Source organism: Pholcus phalangioides, unplaced genomic scaffold (assembly GCF_987345545.1).
Source record: "Pholcus phalangioides strain wild (caught in Gottingen) unplaced genomic scaffold, Ppha-v1.0 ptg000009l_1, whole genome shotgun sequence".
NCBI lineage: Eukaryota > Metazoa > Arthropoda > Arachnida > Araneae > Pholcidae > Pholcus > Pholcus phalangioides.
Genome location: NW_028301602.1, coordinates 41,948,882 through 41,969,034, shown reverse-complemented (window position 1 = coordinate 41,969,034; position 20,153 = coordinate 41,948,882). Strand labels below are relative to the sequence as shown.

At 36.5% G+C, this 20,153-nt stretch overlaps 1 protein-coding gene across 1 annotated transcript in view; it reads left to right on the top strand.

The window, feature by feature from the left end:
- LOC149083093 (midasin) overlaps window positions 1-20,153 on the top strand; it is a 376,364-nt gene that overhangs the window by 337,076 nt on the left and 19,135 nt on the right. The window contains exons 80-88 of the mRNA XM_089236227.1: window positions 3,756-3,873; window positions 4,881-5,662; window positions 6,115-6,256; window positions 6,358-6,546; window positions 6,816-6,992; window positions 9,554-9,790; window positions 16,917-17,004; window positions 19,119-19,340; window positions 19,875-20,069. Coding sequence (XP_089092353.1) covers window positions 3,756-3,873; window positions 4,881-5,662; window positions 6,115-6,256; window positions 6,358-6,546; window positions 6,816-6,992; window positions 9,554-9,790; window positions 16,917-17,004; window positions 19,119-19,340; window positions 19,875-20,069 — 2,150 coding nt within the window. The remainder of the gene's footprint in view (window positions 1-3,755; window positions 3,874-4,880; window positions 5,663-6,114; window positions 6,257-6,357; window positions 6,547-6,815; window positions 6,993-9,553; window positions 9,791-16,916; window positions 17,005-19,118; window positions 19,341-19,874; window positions 20,070-20,153) is intronic.

Here is a 20,153-nt window from a genome sequence, read left to right as displayed (position 1 = left end):
AAACAAAAAAAGTTATGATGCTTTCTCCAAGCCTAGCTTGTTTTGTATTTTTGATTGTACCTAACCAAATGTTGAAAACATTCTTTCAACGCTAGCAGAAGAAACTTTTGCAGTGAGAAGCTGTTCTATTTCACTGAATACTTTGCTGTTGAACTCATTTATGTCTTTTTCCTGACTTTTCCATTATTCATAGGGTGTGACAGATTGTAATGCACTACGCTCGAAAAAATATTATTGAAAAGCTGATGGTTTTTCATGAAATTTCACTATCAATGGCATCATTGAGTTTATTGAATATTTTTGATTTACAAAACTCAAAGCATCTTTTCTTTTTTTTTCTTGCTCAGAGAGATCTTGTGCTTTTTTTCTGGGATCCAGCATGTATGCCAGAAAATGTGCAGGTGTAAGAGCCATTTGGTAGCGAGCATCTAGATGCTGTAGCACTTCTTTGTTTAAGTTTTTTCTTTAAATTTCTTTAAGTCTTTCCAAATATATACAGCATCTCCAATGTTAGTTATTTTTTTGGACTTCATCAAGTGATCATCACCTGCCTCTAACAGGTGATGAAATTACTGCTACTTTCAATGGCAAATAAAACAAAAAAGTGGCTATGTGAGGCAACCCATATTCATGGGCTTACTTGATCTTATTAAGATAAAGCATCAAAATGTAACAGGGCTAGCATATGTGGTTAATATTAGCCACTTTGGCTACTTCTGTGACGAAAAATCTTTATTTGAAAAAAAAACCTGGGTGGTTTTTTTAAAACAGTCATTTGGGTTTAAACCTTGGTTAACCAAACAACCCTGCCTACAACGATACAGTTATTCAATCATAACACTTTATTCATTGTTAGAAAAATTGGCAGTAGATGGCAGCACACTACACATAACAAGCATTTCACAGAAACGAACTTCATGTTAGGGTCACACAGAGATGTCAGGTGAGAATGTTCTCCTGGATGTAAAAATTGGAGAATAATCAAGAATATTTTTCTTTTAAATAATGAAATTTGTTTACTAGTTTTGTTTATATTATGAAATATATATCAGTTTTTTCATTGCCTGAAACATTTACAACAAAACAATTTTTATCATAATCACGCGCATTCCAACATGTGCCAATTTGTTAGAAGTTTCACTGAGGAATATAGATAAGGTCTGTATGTGGTTTAGTAGTAGTTCATTCATATTAGTAGTAGTAACATTCTCAGTGATTATGGTAGCTACAACCATTACATTAGCTATGTCCTTACTAGTGAGTCTTCTTTCAACAGCTTTCAATTTTCAATCTTGTTTTTTTTTTTTTTTTTTCTTCTTTACCGCTGAACTCTATCGCATGCCTCAAGTGGCGTGCCTTTTTTCTGCCTACACGTGTACGGCTAAACCTTTCAATTTACATGCCGATGCAACTGTCGCAGTGAATGCAATTTCCACATTTTAATGTGAAAATATGTGAGGGAAAATTGCTCTATAAAAGACGGAAAATTCTCAAAGTTTCTCAACTTCGGAATAAATTAAAAATTTAATCAAGTCGTTCGTCAACTTTACCCGAATATAGTCGAGTCAAAGAAATTAAGAAAACTGTATACTTCTATTTTGTTAAGTCGTAATTTAATACATATTTAAATAATTTTTTCATTCAAAATTATAGTCAGCGCAGCATTATTTTTGTGTTTATTCATACACCAAAGCACTAAATCCTTGGTAATAGAAGTGAAAAACTTCAAATTTCCAAATTAAATTATTTTTCATAATAATAAAGTAGCAGAATATGGTGACCCGTGGTTCCTTTCCCCCCCCCCCCCCAAGATGATCAAAGATTTAAAATATTTTCGCACGTAAATCAGAATATCAAAAGAAAATTATTTTATATGTTTCAATCAGTTTTCAAACTTGAAATACCGTACTTTCGACAGTCAGTAACAAAATTTCTCTGGAAGAGAATTTCTTGTGCGCTCGTCCCTAAACTCGGTGTGCTACTCGAAAGGTTGGTCCTTCGTATGCTTCTGGTTGCAGCTCTAATAATGTACAAGAAAATAAAATCTGCATAAAACTGTACAGTTTTTGAGAAAATAGTGAAGATTATTAGTGCGCTGAAGAGGGCACAGCCTGTTCCTCATAAATTCGGGCCCTGTGCAAACATGAATTTTTTTTCCCTCCCCACCCCCTTTTTATATAACGTTCTTTGAGGCAACTTTTTTTCTAGTCTCAAGCACAATGCTTGTTCCCATCATCAAAAAGGGTGCACCCTTATCAAGTTTGGCATATGATTGCTTGAAATCAAGATGATTTTAATGGTTGAATGCAATTTGTACAAAGTGCTCAAATTGGGACGTTAATCAAGTACTCGCAAACATGAAATCGGACACAAGCATCAAGCACTCTGAAAGCACCACAGTGCCTGCGAGCAGCAGGTTGAATATGTCTGCTACAGAGTACAATTATTTAAAGAGTTTACATAATTACTCTCAAATTAAATTCCACATTTGGAAATATTCTTCGGAAAGGAAGGTTAAAAAAATAAAGGAAAGGAAATCCAAATTTGTGGGCCCCCTAAAATTGCAAGGCAAAGGACACGTGCCCCATTTGCCCATGCAAGAAACAAGCACTGGTAAAGGGGTCTTGCATCTGGTAAGGGTGAACCCCCAACAGTTGACCAAGTATTATTTGTGTGCCTCCACGAAATGTTTGGAAAAACGTGGAGTCAAGTGTTTCAACAGCACCGTGGACGTCCGATGAAAGTGATATTCGGAGGGCGTACCAACTTTATATACTTTGAAAAATCATATCATTAGATCTTATTATCATAAATAGCCTTCCAAGACATCTGGTTACAGTTCTCGCGTCGTGTCTGGATTGCTCCATGCATTGAGATGGCCCCACGAAGAGCTCGTGAATTATTTTATAATTGCACAGCAAACCTTCGTAACGCGAGCTCTTCGCAAATACATGAAAAAGAAATTGACCAGCAGTTTAATATGAAACTACCAAAAATATCATTTTCAAGACAATCATTTGATTTATAATTTTGCAATTATAATTACCGTTAATTTAAATTCACCTTCAATAATATCGTGTAATGCACTACGTGACCCGAAGTCTTCAAAAGTCAGTTTTTTTTCGGAGGACATCATAAAAATTCGAGAAAAACATATAAAACAATACTGAATCTTTAAGAAAAGGAAAGGGAAATTGAATGAAAGTCTCCACACCTGGTGGAGCAGAAGGAAATGGAATGCCTCTTAAAAAATGGCTGCGTTCAAGTTTGAGTCACGCCTGAGTGATTTACAACACGCCTGATGACAGGTGTGCCAGTGGGAAGCGCATCGAAGCAGAAAAAACGCACCAGTGTAGACATAGCTATTCAAAGATCTTTTTTTTTCTATGGCTCTGTTCATTCATAATCAAATCAATGTTTAAATTAATAATTTCACTTTAAGAAAATATTGCAAACATTTTATTATTTGTTTAAATTTATTGTTTATTAAATGGTCATTTTACTGAAATTTCAAGAAGGAAGGAATATAAGGGTATGTCTGAATAATAATTTTGTTGTCAATTTGTATTGAACTCCAGATTCTAATTTATTCTTTCATTTTTATTGAAAATGCTTTTATGTTTTACGTTAATGGAATAATAATAGACATTCTCATTCTTGTCTATTATTCAATCAGATCTTTACTATAAAAACAAATTTTTCTCATTGTTTTTCAAAAAGACGTGTAATTTATTTTTATTTTATTGTTTTGTCAGTGAAATATTGGACTCAATCCGACAGGTCATCTCTTCGAGAGATAGTCGGATGAAAATGAGTGTTGTGAATTCAAGTGAAACGATGCTGCCAACACAGAAGGAAGTAGTAAAGTGGGAGGTATATGCAATCATTTATTTATCTTGTTTGATCTGAAGTGAGACTATGAGATTCTTTCTTTGAGTGGCCTCTCTGTAATGGCTTTTAAAGTTGTTCCTGATGGTTTCAAGTTCATATTTTTCCATGTATTTGCCTTCTTTATTGTTCTTTATTTGTGGAGATATAGACTTGGTGATATTGAAGGGGGTGCAAAGTGCCACTATAGAACATTAATGGATATGCACATCTTGAGCTATGAAGAAAGACTTGATTCATTGAATGTTTTCTTTGATACAACATAGTTGTCATGGAGATATGGCAGAAGTATCAAGATCTTCAATGGGGCCAATATCTGTGATGGATTATGAAATATTGTTTCACAGTCTCAATCTATCAACTGCTTAAACTCGGGGACACCAGTTTTGGTTACTTAGGGATTGTTCCAGGTGGTTGTGCCATAGGTAATAGGGCTGTAAATGCATGGAATAGCTTATTTATCTTTGGTTGTTGTGAATTTTTTCTCCAAGATAGACACCTTCAAGAGAAAATATGACAAGCTGGTTGAATATAGACTTGGTGATATTGTAATGTAATCGAGAAACTGTCCATACTTTAATGAATGACAACTATATGTTTAAGGCCAGTTTATTTGTTTTTTCCTCTGATTTTTTGCTTTTGGATTGCTGTATGTTAGTTTATGATAACCATATTTCTATGGTCTTTTTCCAATATTTATTTTTTATAGTGTTTTTTACAGTTTTATATTATTCCCCCCAGCCACCTTGTTTGGCAATTTGCTTGTTGTGGTTTCTGATTTTGTATTTGTATTACAGTGGAATGTCCATTAGTAGATAGTAAAATACTTTGAAATCTGGTGACGTTTTGAAAAATAAGTGTCCATTAGTAGGGAGCATTCTCTGTATGTGTTGTTCTAATGTATATTTATATATTGCATACATAACATAGCCCCCAAAGACTTTGAATAATCACATAAGTTTGATTAATTATTATACATATTTATCTTTCAGGGGAAACTAACCGTACTCTTAACACAGATCCTAGTCGCATTGCAGCAGTTGGAAATATTATTGAACTGTTGTCCTCAAGAATCAGATGGTTTCTCGTTTTCAGTTCTCCAAGTATTAAGTACTGAACTGTGCAGGTCAACTGTTGAAAACCAGACTTGGATTGAGGTGATGTCTGCCGTAACAACAGCTATTGCTGATATCAAGGCATTAATTAATACTTTTGTAGTCAACTCAGACAAAGTTCCAGTGCTATATAGTTGGCAAAGGCTTTATACTATATATTTAGGTTACAGGGAAACCTATGGTCTGTTGAATTTATTTTGTGTAAATCATTCCAAAGCTCTCTTCATGATGTCTGAACGAAATAAAAAGTTTGACAGTTTAGCAACTTTTATTTCCTCTCTAAATGATATTTTGATGGAAGAGGTGGGGAAATTTTTGGAGCAGAGTACTGCCATGTTTGAGTTATGTGGAGAGGCAGATGAGGCAAATAAGAGTATTAGTAGTATGGATAAGCAGGTGAGATCAGCTGAAAAACTGTTATTTGTTGTTTTGAAGTCAATAGGCGATTTCTACACATTCTCTATCGAAACTAAAAAAGTCACAGAAGAAATTGACTCTGGTACTCTCTCAAAAAAACTTTTTTCGGAAAAAATATTTCCATGGATGTCTAAGGCCAGAGAGCATTTGAACATTCAGAAGATAGCCAAGCATACCAGAAAAATAGCCAAATACATTTCTTTGAGCAGCCAGTCTCGTAAAAATACTGAAACACTTGGGAGGTAAGTTTTATCTGTTTTCTTGACTATTTATCTGTATTTATTATTATATCTGTATATTTCATCTCTGGGTGTTTTTCACAGTTCAATGAAGAAGGTTGAAAACATTAGAAAGTGAAATATTTGAGATTTCATATATGTACCATCAAAGTATGATCCTTTGTCAAGTGTAAAAAGGCAACTTGTGTCCCCCCTCCCCATCCTGAAAAAAAAATCTTACCTTTCCCCATTGAACCAACCCATTTATCCCAATTATTGGAGCCTCAATAAACAGTAAAATGTCTACTGTAACACATTTTTTTTTCCCCCTAAACAATGTGAAAAAATGCTGTTAAATTTTTAGGAAACCTTTTCTTCAAAACTAATAGTTTTTATTATGTTCAGTCTCGAGATATAACTTTAATGCCAGTTTTATGCAGAGTACTACCACTATTACATGTAACAATATTTTTCAGGTATTTCTTCAATATTGTCCCCATCCTTTCTCAATATTCAGAATTGCTGAAGCTCTATGTTGCTGGCTTCTTAGCAGTGCACAGAACCTCCTGTAAATTACTATCTGTTTTGTTAGAAATTTTCAATGATGTTGTTCAAAAGGTAATTTGATAAAGTAATTTCAGATATCTTTGCGGATGAAAATATGCCTTAATTTTAATAAGTGTTTTACAAGAACTTATGTTTTTGCATTTCTATTCTAGGGCTTCTGTATTCCACCTGATTTAATGCCTCCTGAGAAAGGGAATGCTACTGAATTCCATGACATTGAGAAAGGGGGTCTGGGTGAGGGTGAAGGCATGAAAGATGTGAGCAAAGATATTAAAACTGAAGATCAGCTTGATGATATAGATATGGAAAGGTCTGAGAAAGAAGAACCATCTGATATAAAAGTGAATATTTTTTAAAGAATAGTTGATGATTATATACTTATTAGTTTTTTAAATTGCAATTTAAAATTTCAATCAATGAATTGCACATATGTGACATTTAAACATGTGCTTGAGAAGTTTGAATTGTGATTTAATGACACTATATTTTTTATGGCAAATTATTGCCTTTTTTGGGGGGGCGGAGGGACCTAAAAAATGGTTTCATATCATTTCTGTTACCATTTTGATTTATTTCATAATTTAATCTTAAATTATTTTTTTTTATATAGGATGAAGAGGATGGTATAGAGATGTCTGAGGACTTTGAAGGGACTGCATTTAGCCCTGAAGCAGATGGACAAGAGGAGGAAGATAATGAGGATAATATGTCTGAACTTGATGATGATGACTTAGATAAAACATTAGGTGACATTGGAGATGGAAGAAAGGATACACTGAAAGAACAGGTATATGACTATTGTGATCATCTCTTTTCTTTTCCCATCCCTTCTTGTTTGTGTAAAGATGATCTTGTTCATTTGTGTGATCAAAAAAATTTAAATTATATTGTGCTTCATGACTATTGTCAAATGATGATAGTTTCTGAGTCTAAGCATACGTCTATATATATATATAATTGATTTTTTGTGTATGTTCTCTATACAAATCTACAATTTTAAATCGATCGTCACCAAATTTTGCATATATATCAAACAGGGCCCAGATTGAATGATAGGTTACTTTAAAAGTTTGTCAGGGCAAGGCAAATGTCCGAAAAACTGTTGGGCAACATTGATTTCTCAACCTCAACAATCACTTTTGAAATGTTTACTTTAGTTACCGTGGTTCGCTAGAAATGTATTTCAGACATGTATATGCCTTTATAATGGTTTGTCACTTTTCAATACTCCTAGTAATTGAAAAAAACCTGGTATTATAGTTAGTAATTTGTATTTTAAATTTTGTTAAACTTTTTAAAATTCATAATTGGTTCAGTATTTTTAAATACCTACTTCAATGAATATGCTTATTTTAAAAGAATGATAAACTGCTTTAACTCCATTTTTCTTTCAAATATGAACCAATGCATGATGAACATACCACTGTTTGCAATCAGCTATAAACTGTAGCTCATTAGTTTTTGGAAACCTGAAATAAATAAAATAAAATTACAGAAAATATATGCATACAGCCACTCCCCGACTTGCGAGTGTTTGACTCAATTTTCCAAGTTACAAGCGGTGTGTAACATGAAGATTTGAAGCACAAAAAGATTTGATGCCCTGGTGGCTGCCAGATACAGGCTTCCTGAAAGCAGGGGAGGTGGGCAGATGTCTACCTCTTCCAGTATTAAAAAAAACATTTCCAGGTGGGGTGACACAACCCCTTTCTGTGTTCGTCTATGGTTGGTGACATTTGGCAAAAAAAATTCAATTTGACAATCGCTTTTCTATTTTTGATCATATAAGGAGTGATCAAATGAAAAGGTACGAAACGACACGGTGGGTACAAATGTAGACTTTATTCAAAATATACACCATAGGCCTGAGCACAACGATCCCACTGATGAACAAGCCGCAGGATTCCTTGTTCCCAGAATTCCTGTGGCCCTGACGAGACCCAGTCCTTCACAGCGTCCTTGAGTACGTCGTCTGAGTTGAAGCGCTTCCCTTTCAGGTGTTTCTTCAGTGGACCAAACACATGGAAATCGCAGGGCGACATATCCGGACTGTAGGGCGGATGGTCCAACGGCTCCCACTTGAACTTGGCCAGTTCCATGTGTGTGACTTTGGAGACGTGTGGACGCGCGTTATCATGGAGCAGAACCACACCCTTCGTGAGCAGCCCCGGCCTTTTGTTCTTGATGGACCCGCGTAAGCATCGGAGTGTCTCACAGTACACATCAGAGTTAATGGTTTTTCTGTGGTTGAGGAATTCCACAAGTAGCGGACCTTGAACGTCGAAAAAGATGGTGAGCAACACCTTGCCTGCTGACGGCACGGCTTTGAACTTTTTAGGGGGAGGTGATGACGCATGCTTCCACTGCATGCTGTCCCGCTTTGTCTCTGGCTCGTAGTGATGGCACCAGGTCTCATCACCTGTGACGATCCGCTCCATGAAAGCGGGGTCTTCCTGATACCGAAACAGATGTTGCAGTGCTAGCCCCATACGCAGTTCCTTTTGCTGGTCGGTGAGCTGCTTCGGAACCCAAGCGGCACACACCTTCCGATATCGCAACCTGTCGTGAACAATTGTCCACACGGTTCCATAGCTGACATCCACCTTCACCGCCAACATTCGCAATGTGACACGCCGATCACTTCTCACTAGGTCGTCCACCTTGTCGATGAGATCGCTCATGATGACAGTGTTTGCCTGGCCTGGTCGCGGGTCATCACCCACACTCTCACGGCCTGCACGAAAACGGGCACTCCATTTTCTGACAGACTTGTCAGAGACACATTTCTCCCCGTAAACTGTCACCATCCTGCTGCCGGTTTCTCACCTTCCGCTGTCAGAAATCGGATAACACCTCGCTGCTCCTCAATCGTCGAATTTTGCAACATGAATGCCATCTTGTCCTCATACGGACTGCCGCATCATTTGGACGCCGCTTTTGATAAGAGCCTCTGCTCTCTCCTGCGCATGCGGGCGCCCGCGCATGCTCCGATCCCAGTCAGACTCCAATCGCATCCCGAGATGTCTCGCTACGTTCTCCCATGGCGGAATATGCAATATTTAACTGTTACGTTTTTATGTCGTTTCGTACCTTTTCATTTGATCACCCCTTGTAAATTAGTGAATTACCACAAAATTGATTTCATTTGAACTTACATGCATTGCTTGGAGCATATTTTGTTTATAAGTCAAAGAGCGGCTGTAAATACATGTATAAATTAAAAATTTCCAGTCTTCCCCCAGATCAAGAAATTCTTCCCTCCCTTTTGGCTTTTCAACCAACCAAAAATTTAATCAAGTTTTACAATCAAATCAATGCAAGTTTTATTTATTTTTTCTTGCTTCATAGTTATGGGGTGGAAAGGATGAAGATGATAATGAAGACGACTTGGATGAAGATGATTGTGGCCAGGGTGTGGAACAGAATGAACCCTCAGAGTTGGCTGCCAAGGATAATCTGAGCAAAGATCAAGCCAAGCAAAAAGACAATCAAAACGATGCAGAGAAATGTCCAGATCTTCAGAAAGAAGAAGAATACGAAGGAGAGCACCCAGATCCTCTCATTGATGTACCTCCTCCAATGCTTGTGTGTATAATACTTTTTAACTTGTTTGCAGCATGCAATATACAGTAGAACCTCTGTATTATAGACTTTACGGGACATAAGTTATTCCGCATTAAGGAATTTTATCATGCAACATCAGTGTGAATGCTGTTCATGTTTGGAAATTCATTTAAATAATATCAGAAAATAATAGAGTGCTTGACAAGTTCAAAAACACTAAAGTTAACTGTACAATGTGGAGGAATGAAATGAATAAAGAAAAGTTTAATCAAAAAAACTTTCGATCAAAGCTGAGACTGATCAATCATATTCATTGAGATACGTACAAGAGGCCATCATTGTTTAAATTTTTCTAGAATCCCAAAAACCGCATTGGACACAAACAATTCATCTGGGGAAGAGGGAGAAAGTGTTACAAAATATTCATGAAATAGCAGATGCAATAGAGAAAAATACTGAAACTGAATTTGGTTAAAGAAAAAAATATCAAAGTACCTAGTTTAGAAAAAAAATTCTTAACAGAAGTGTCCAGATTATGAATTTGTCTAGATTAGAGATGTTCTACTGTATTATAGCACTTGCAATAATTGATTGAATTTTACACTTCGGTCTATCAAAAATACATCATCACTGAGGACAAATTATATCGAGACTGTGTTTATCAGGGCCGTAGTATGCCTTCTCGAGGTACTGGGCCCTCTTGAAAGGGTCATTATTATGTAAAACAAATGCAAAGTTTTGTGGGTACCCTATTTGGCTCGGGATGCAAGGGCAGTGCCTCCGTTGGCCCAGCCTAGTTACAGCCCTGGTATTTATAGTACAAATAATATAAGAATCTCAATGAAAAGTTATTGACATTGCAGTCCTGTTCGACTTGTGGAATGTGAAGAAATCTAAATTGTGTTTATTCACTATCCGTAACAATCCTGTTTGTCTCAATTTAAGATTTAAAGAGACTGGGCATCTCTCTATAAATCATCAATCATATCCAAAACAGGTTTTGAGTATATTTGACTGGCCGTATACTGTTTCCATGCTTGCCAAAGTTAATCTGACAGTCATCATACAGTTCATTTACCAGTTATCTTTTTCATTGGGAAACAGAACTCTGGGGAACAGAAGAGTTGGGGGGAAATGAAACTTTATTATACATGCCTCATATATACAGTCAAGATGCAGTTAAGCTTCAAGAAGGTTGGGCAATGCCCCCTTTCCCCCCCCCCCCGTATCTCCGCCCATGGCTTGAATCCAAATTGGACGGAGCCAAAAAAAAAAACAAATAGGATTTCTAAGTGGATTTAGTACAATGGATCACATCCAATTAATCAGGGAACTCGTAGAGAAACACAAGGAATACAAATTACCATTGTGTATGGCCTTCATTGATTTTGAGAAAGCGTTTGACTCTCTTCACATCTGCTGCTTCATGACTACTGTCAAATGATAGTTTCTGATTCTATGCACACATCTATATATATAAAATTGATTTTCTGTGCTTGTTTGTATGTTCTCTATACAAATCTACAATTTTAAATCGATCATCGCCAAATTTTGCATATATACCAAACAGGGCCCAGATTGAATGATAGGTTGCTTTAATAGTTCGTCATAACAGGGCAAATGCCTGAAATGGGCAAAAAACTGTTGGACAACGTTGATTTCTCGGTCTCAACAATCACTTTTGGAATGTTTACTTTGGTTACCGCTGTTCCTTAGAAATGTGTTTCAGACATGTATATGCTTTTACAATGGTTTGTCACTTTTGAATCCTCCCAGTAATTGAAAAAAACACAGGGCTCGGCACGGGTCACTTTTTCCCCTAAAAGTCACTTTTTTAGAAGCTGGTCACTTTTATTACCTATTTTCGAGCCCAGGTCACTTTTTTAGCAAAAAAAACCTCGGTCTCGCGCACGCTTTTCTGCTGTCAGTGTTTTTCTTTTCTTCAAGGAGGAACTTTACCTGTTCAATATCGCTAATTTTCTCCCTCCCTTCATTGAACTACGATCGTACAAGGAACCCCTATATATATATATGAAGGCGTCTTTATCTTCCCGGTAGTAGAACTCCTTAATGAAGGCGTCTTACCCGGGAGCATACCGTGTGACGTCAGCATAACTTGATTTCAAGGCGCTTGGAAAGAAAGCTCCTTGGTTAAAGAGTCATTTTATGGAAAAGCCCGTCGGAAAAAAATAGCGTAAAAGGCGTACTTACAACAAAGAATATTTTCCCCTCCTCTACCACCATTCTTTCTTATTTCCCCACTCGCTCTTTCATTTTCATCTTATTTTAAAATTGATCCTTTATTTTATTTGTTTTGAAAAGTTTTAGTCCTAAGGGCCAAATTCCTTTCTTGGAGTATTGAGCAAGTTACATTTGTTGTTTGTTCTATCGTTACTTTTATTAATTTTTTTTAATATTTGAAATGACGATTTAAAGGCTCATTTACATTGAGCGAGTTTATAAAGAAAGCCCGTGCAGAAACTAACTTACGCGCAGCGGGAGAATACCAAAGCGCGCATATTAAAGATGCATACTATTAATACTTATTAAGCGTGTTATTAGTACGCTTTGGAGAATATTATTGTAGCTGGCCAACGTTAAAGAAGCTCGCAAGTACTTTGAATTTACTTACAATAAAAAAAATATCATCCGACTGAAAATCGCGATCTATCTAGAAATAAAATTCGTACTATTTTTCTAACTGGATTTAAATCTCAGCAAGAAACCGTAGCCCCAGATATGATCGAAAGGAGAACTATTTATGAAAAGATCACAGAATCCTGCAATTCAACGTTTATGGAAGGATGACGTCACTCTATGCTACCATACGAAGGTTTTTAACAACTGGCTGTTGCAAAGATATATTTTGGAAAGAGAGAAAATTCAACTGCCCCTGCTGGGAATCGAACCCACGTCCTTTCACTTTCCGGTTGAATTTTCTCTTTCCAAAATATATCTTCGCAACAGCCAGTTGTTAAAAACCTTCGTGTAGTAGCGGAGTGACGTCATCCTTCCATAAGTCGCCATCTGGTGGTAGCGTCAGCAGTTGTGCGCTTGGCCTGAGTCTGGTCTGGCCGTCCATGTATGGTCCTTTTCAGTGTACACGAGCTCCAAGGAAAGATTGAGAGATTCGTTGACTCTGTAGTCTAGTGCGTTCACCCGGAAAGTGAAAGGACGTGGGTTCGATTCCCCGCAGGGGCAGTTGAATTTTCTCTTTCCAAAATATATCTTCGCAACAGCCAGTTGTTAAAAACCTTCGGATTCAACGTTTAGTTTATCCAAATCAGATGAAAATTGGTCATCAGGCTGATGAAAACTCAGTTAACGTAAATGCGAGCCGTACATAGAGGCAGATTTAACGGTGGGCACAGCGACCGCGCCTTTGGCTCCTACTTTATAATTTTTTCCTAATTTAAGGGGCGTAATATTAATTTTTTTTTATGCCCGGGGCCGTCAACAACTGACCTTTATCCGCTTCTGGCCGTAACTTAATTTAGAGCATGTTCACGATGCTGATTGTTGACTTAATATCGACATATTGCGCTCCATTCTCGGTGTTGTGTAAAAAAATCCTCTTTTTAGACCTCGGAAGTTGTTACAACGTTTTTGTGTCGAGTCGCTGTTACGACCGCAATAGGAGAGGGCGGGGTCTGGTTCCACGGGTGTTGAACGAGGAAGGGTGCAGAGTTTACTCATTTTTCCGTTATTAAAAATGGATACCGGCCCCGGGCGATAGTAAATTTTCGTTCGTACTTGCGGCCCGGGTTGCTACATACCGTGATCAAATCCAAAACTAGGGGGTGGGGGGCAATGCCTCGAATGGAATTTTTGATGGAATGGTATATTTAAGAAAAGGAAATAAATTCCTTTGCAAAATTATCGAATTTCACAGTCAAGGGGCAGTAAAACTATGTTTCCCCTCCAGAAAAAATGTCGTATTACGGCCATGGTAAATCGGTGCCCCGGGTGGAGGCGAATTCACTGTTTTTGTTCGTTGAAAATTACGGGAGGAGTCAGAGCTAACGTGGCGACTTTTTTTCGCGCTAAAATAGGTAGCCCGGACAGCAGCATCCATAAACTCTATCAACCGCATTTATAAATCCCGTATGTCGTTGATTCGATTTTTGTGTTCATTTTATCCTAATTTTCCGTATTTCCCGATATATTTCTATCGATTTTCACATATTGCCGCATATTTGGTTGATTCATGTTATAAATTATGTATTTTTTTGTAATTTCATGTGCCCTTTGTCAGCCATCTTGAATTGACTGCCGCAAAACGACGATTGGTTTTTCGCGGAAAGAAGTCGCCACGTTGGTGCTTACAAGGTTCATGGGAAATTTACCGTGGAAGACCGCAGAGTCTTTTTCTGTTAAAAATTACGGGGGGGGGGGGGCAAAATTATATTGTTTCTGGGTAAAGTAGTAAATGTTTTTTTTGCAGGGGTGTATGTTGTGTGTAAAAAAAAAGAAAAATATATATTTACAAATTTTTCTCTCAAAAACCAAACAATTTCAAAACTGATTTATTTTCTCCCTCACCCAAGGGTAGTATTATTTTGGAGCCCCCTCCGTCTGTAAAAGAGTAGACCCACCCACCCTTCCCAGTCCAGCCATAGGTGCAGATAGACTTGAAGGTCTTAGAGGTGCGGCAGATGACAATTAATGTACATCATGTATACATCAGTAGGCTCTGCCATTGACGTTCGGGGGGGGGGATGGATTGCCCTCCCTCAACGTATAAGGGACCGTTCAAGTATTACGTAAGCAAATTTTTAGCCATTTTTGACCCCCTCCCTCCCTCCCCCTCTTGTCAGCAAAATTTCGTCATCAGCTCTGCCCCTCTGAATCCTAACTCATATTTTCATAAATGGTGGTTGATGACGTAAGCATTATCGAAACCCCCCTCCCCCCCTTGTCATCAAAAGTCAGCAAGTCAGAAACCCCCCCCCCATCGATGATGACGTAATACTTAAACGGCCCCTAACAATTAAAATAATTTAGTTAATTTAATAATTTAAATAATTTATTTAATTCAGTAATTTAAGTAATTTTTTAATTTAATAATTTAAAATGTTAAAAATTTAATTTTATGGTTTTTAATCATTAAGTTAATTTCTTAAAATTTGTTGGAACATATTATACAAACCTAGGTATGTAAATCAAATTTGTACTAGTTAAAAAAAGTTTGAGTACATTTTGTATTCTGTCATTCATAGCATAGCATGAATGAAAAATCCACTAGAATGTAGATGGGACAAATTCTCTCATCAAATTTTAGTTATTTCATTTTTTTTTTCCTTCTTTGAATGTGAAAATTTTTTTCCGTTTTGAAGTTTTTCCTGCTTAAATTGATTTTAAGATGGGTTGTGGATAGCAATATGGGGTCATTCAAGTATTACATAAGCAAATTTTAGCCATTTTTGACCCCCTCCCCCCTTGTCAGCAAAATTTCGTCATCAGCTCTGCCCCCCCCCCCCCCCCCCCGAATCCTAACTCATATTTTCATAAAGGGTGGTTGATGACGTAAGCGTTATTCAACCTACCCCCCATCTATGATGACGTAATATTTGAACGGCCCCTATGGGGGGGGGGGAAGGCATTGCTACTGTTACTTAGAAAGGATGTAATGTTACTCTCTCACACATAGTTGTTGATAAATTTGATAAGTTATTCAAAACTTTTCTGGTTAGCAGAATGAATTCGAGTTTGATTTATTTCACACTATTATGTAAAAAAAGCAAAAAAGCAATTTCGACGAGCTCCATTGAAATACAAAGTTCAGTGAAAACTAAATTCAATTTCAATTCATTCAATTTGGTAGTAATCAAAATTCATTGTCCATTTGGTCTCTTTCTAAAATTATTTTGGTCACTATTGGGTCACTTTTTAAGCATTTTGGTCACTATTTGGTCACTTTTTTAAATATTTTGGTCACTATTTTCACTAGTTTTGAGGCCATGATCCGTGCTGAGCCCTGAAAACATCAATATCATCAAGAAAATATATGACAAAGCAACTGCAACTATTCATTTGGATAAAGGAAAAGCAAAGATTAAACTTGGAAATGGAGTCAGACAGGATGATACGATCTCGCCAAAACTCTTTACTGCTATTTTAGAAGAAGTATTCAGACAACTGGATTGGGATGAGAAAGGAATTAAAATAAATGGGGAATTTTTCTCAACTATTTGCATTTTACCTATGATGTTATCAGCAGTAATCCAGACGAACTAGAAGAAATGATACAAGAACTGGCAAAGGCAAGTATTCAGGTGGGCTTGAAAACGAATCTGCAAAAGACTAAAATTATGTTCAACCCCTTTGCATTGAGGAAGAAAATCTTGCTCGACAACACAGACAGAAGTAGAAAGCTATGTATTCACCTCGGACAAGAAATTAACATGGACAACGGAAGCATTAATGAAATAATCAGAAGCATCAGGATTGGATGGAGCACTTTTGACAAAAACTGAGTAATTCTGAAGAGTCGCATGCCATTATGCCTGAAAATAAGTGTTTAACCAGTGTGTGCTACCAGTACTAACTTATATAGCTGAAACATGGACACTCACAAGCAAGGCAATACAAAGGCTACAGACAACACAAAGGAGCATGGAAAGATGTATGCTAAGCATCGCAAGGAGAGACAGAAAATGAATCACTTAGATAAGGAATCACACAAAGGTATATGATATCATGGAAAGAATTAAATGTCTGAAATAGAAATGGGCTGGACATATTGCAAGAAGACAGGACAACAGATGGACCACAAGTATTCTAGATTGGTAGCCTGTGGTGTTACACATTAGAGACGGTATCCCCATGCAAGATGGAGCGACAAGATCAGGAAAGTAGCTAGAGTCAACTGGATGGCTAAAGCATCACACAGAGCAAAATGGAAAATTTTAGAGCAGACCTTCTTATCCAGCAGTGGATTGAAAATGGTGGTGGTTGATGATGATTACTTAATGATGGAAGGTCTTTTTCATTGCTCTTTTTTTTTTTTTGCACGCTCAACATTTAGTGCTTTAGCTTTGCAAATACTTAAAATGTAATTGATTATTTTTCTATAAAAGAAAATGCTCTGAAGTGAGTTTGTAAATACCTGTATGTTGTGTTTGAAGTATATTTTTTTTTCTTCTAGCAACCAGATGGTCTAGATTTGCCAGAAAACATGGAGATTGATGATGAAGAGAGAGATGCTAATCAGGATAGAGAAGGATCTGTTGAATGTTAGTTTTTTTGTTCATATTATGAGAGTTACCATTTAAAATGCTTTCATGTGAAAAGAAAAAAATGCAGAAGAGAACATCAAATCCACAATTATAACAACTGTTAATAGTTGGGGTATTCAGTAGATCACTACAAGGAACAAAAACATTCATGTGTGTTCTAGACCATCTTTTCTCTTCAGTTTCCAACTGAAAACCCAAAATGAAATATTCAATTTATGTAGATTACTGTATAGATTCCACCTGGCTAGTAAAACTGTTTTGAAATAAAGATGTGTTGCATGTTTCTGCATACACCGCAATAGGAATATCAGGTTATCAGTTTCTGGGCTGTGAGTGCTAGCCACAATCAGGGTTCCCTCTTTTCCTACTTTTTGGTAAAATGTCCTACTTTTGTCCAATTTTTTTTCCACAAATCCTATCGACAAAATTTGTGTAATTGAATTTAATTGAGCAGGGAATCATTGATATATTGCCAAATATTATAAATGTTGAAGATTGCAATTAGTGATTCTGCCAAAGCAGAAATTTTATCGTTTTTAAGGTTATTTGGGATGGTGTATGTGGACCATTTGGTTTATTAACTTTTTTGTTTGCTTAGTTTGAGGGTTCAACAAGTATAATAGTCATTAAAAACTTCTGTCTGGATGGAAAAATAATTTTGTATTTATTACTTCAAATGGTCTTGGACAGCAAATAACGTTCATCATTCAAAATTATGGTGCAAATAGGTGAAACAACAGTTTGCATTACAAAGCAGAGTTGGATACATAGGCCTATTCTAGGTTTGGTGATTCTGATGTTACCCAATAGCATTCAGTTGTCTTCTGTATTTTTAAGGCATGAAGAGGCATAAACAATACTTGGAATTCTCAGCAGAGCGCTAGAAATGAAAGTGCTTCATTTGTTAAAAATGATTACATAGGCATTGAAGAGTAAAATGTGAATAAATCCTTTTAAAAAAGGATGAACAATGCAGTAAAACTATCTGGTTCACCTTGCCTTTATTTACATTGGATCTTGTAATTTACACATTTTGCACTGTGCTTTTGAAAATGATCTCGAAGGAGCGTCATTCTTAAAAAACGTATGTCTTCAAAATTTGCTGGGCATTGTCGAAGAGAGTTGTCAAACTCTGCGCTTTGGAAGACTCCAAAAAAATAATGTACTATACCTAGGCGTATGCAGAATTTTCTCGGGAGGGTTTGTTTTTTCCTGAAAAATAACACTAATCTCGGCTTGGGGGGGTTAGAACTCCCCTTTTGTGTATGCCAATGGTAATATACAGTATATGAAAAGAGACAAAATAATTATCTGTGGTTGCTATTATACTGTTTTGGCTAAAAATTGGTTTTTTAACCAAGTCATTTGTCATTTTGCTGTGGCTTGAGTCAGTCTTATACTATAAATCAACGGTTCTCAACCTTTTCAAGCCCGCTGCCCGATTTTATTCATTTTTGCTAGTCGAAGGCCCAGTCAAACACACGATCAACGGAAAATGAATGAGGAAAAATGAAATGCCTAATCACTCGCGGCCAAGTATAAATGATATCAGGACCCGGCGGTTGAGAAACACTGCTATAGGGTACTGAAAGTGTTATGAAATTTTTTTTTCAAAATTGAAAAATAATTTTTTAGGGTGTTTTTTTTTTTCATTAATGCTACGATTATGTTGTCTAAGGGGGTTACCCTCCCTGTCCTACTTATTAGTCCTGCATTTTCCTACTTTTTCTAATTTTTTGAGTGGGAGACGTATCAGGACCACGTTCAGAAAAGGTTGTGCAATCCTGCTGTATATAATCTGTGTTAGTTATTATTTTACTTCAGAAATTCTCTATCAAACATAGATTTTGGATTCATGTTATCACTATTTATGTGAACAGAAATTAATGAAAACTTCATAAAGTGATAGAACTTGCAAATATAAATTGTATGACTGCTTTAAATGTTATTTTTCAAATTTACATAGCCTCTTAGGAATTCTAGTGTTCATACTCTGCAAGTTCTTAGTACTAACTTTTTGATAATCTTGGGTGAATTCAAAACTTACCTCTACACAAGATTTTTTTTTCAACTGTGCTATAAACAAACAACTTTGATTCAATTTATTTTAGGTTTGGATGAAAGAAAACTGAACGAGTCTGATCATTCTGAATTCAGTGAGGACGAAGAAAGGGGAGAACAAGAAGACTGTGAAAAGGAACAAAAAGAAGATATTGAAGAAGTGGATATATCGAGTGATAATGATGAAGAAACTGCAGAGAAAAGAGATGAAGAAGCAAAAGAGGTTGAGCCTCCTGAAGATGAAAATACAGAAAATATGGAAGAAAATGCAGGTAAGCATGAATTCTCTCATTACTGGTTTTAATGAAATTACGGTCTTGTTAAGTTGTGGTTGTAATTACGGTCTTGTTAAGTTGTGGTTGTGGAAATATAAGAATCTCTCTCTCTCTCTCTCTCTCCCTCCCTCTCCCTTCCCCCCCCCCCATGAATTTGCTTATCAAGTTGGTATGGATGTAATGAATTTCGGATATCACTAGTATTTCCACTGATTTTTCCAGACTCTTGTTATAAGCAAATCCGACTGCATTGCTCTTGCCCTTAATATTGCTCTAAAGATTATCATAGGGCAAGGTACTAACTTTTCCAAGAATTTCTGATAATGGTGTTTGATTCAGTGTATTTTTTTTATCAATGTATTTGAGGGTAATTTGATTACATCTAAGAATCTTTGAATTTTTGGTGTGTGAGTTTAATTTTTTGTTCTGTGGTGTGTATTTTTTAGCTAATATGAACCAAATTTAATTTCCCCAATGCCATGCATGATTGTTTCTGTAATTTTATGCTTAATTGTTTTAAAATATTTTTAGTGGGCGCTGCAGCTGACGAAAACATCGAGGCTAATGAAGACAAGGCTCAATCAGCAGAGAATCCTACTACAAAAAGTTCTCACGATAATATTGCAACAAAAGATCAGTCTGAAAAATGGGAAGGTGGGGGTTCTCATGAGCAGGAGGAACAGCACAAACAAGGTCTTGGTGAATCATTAGAGGCCAGCAGTTCTAGTAATTATCAACCATTGTATTACGTCTGATAATTATATTGAACAGGTTACAGATACAGTCAAGTGGTCTGTACCTGGGGCAATT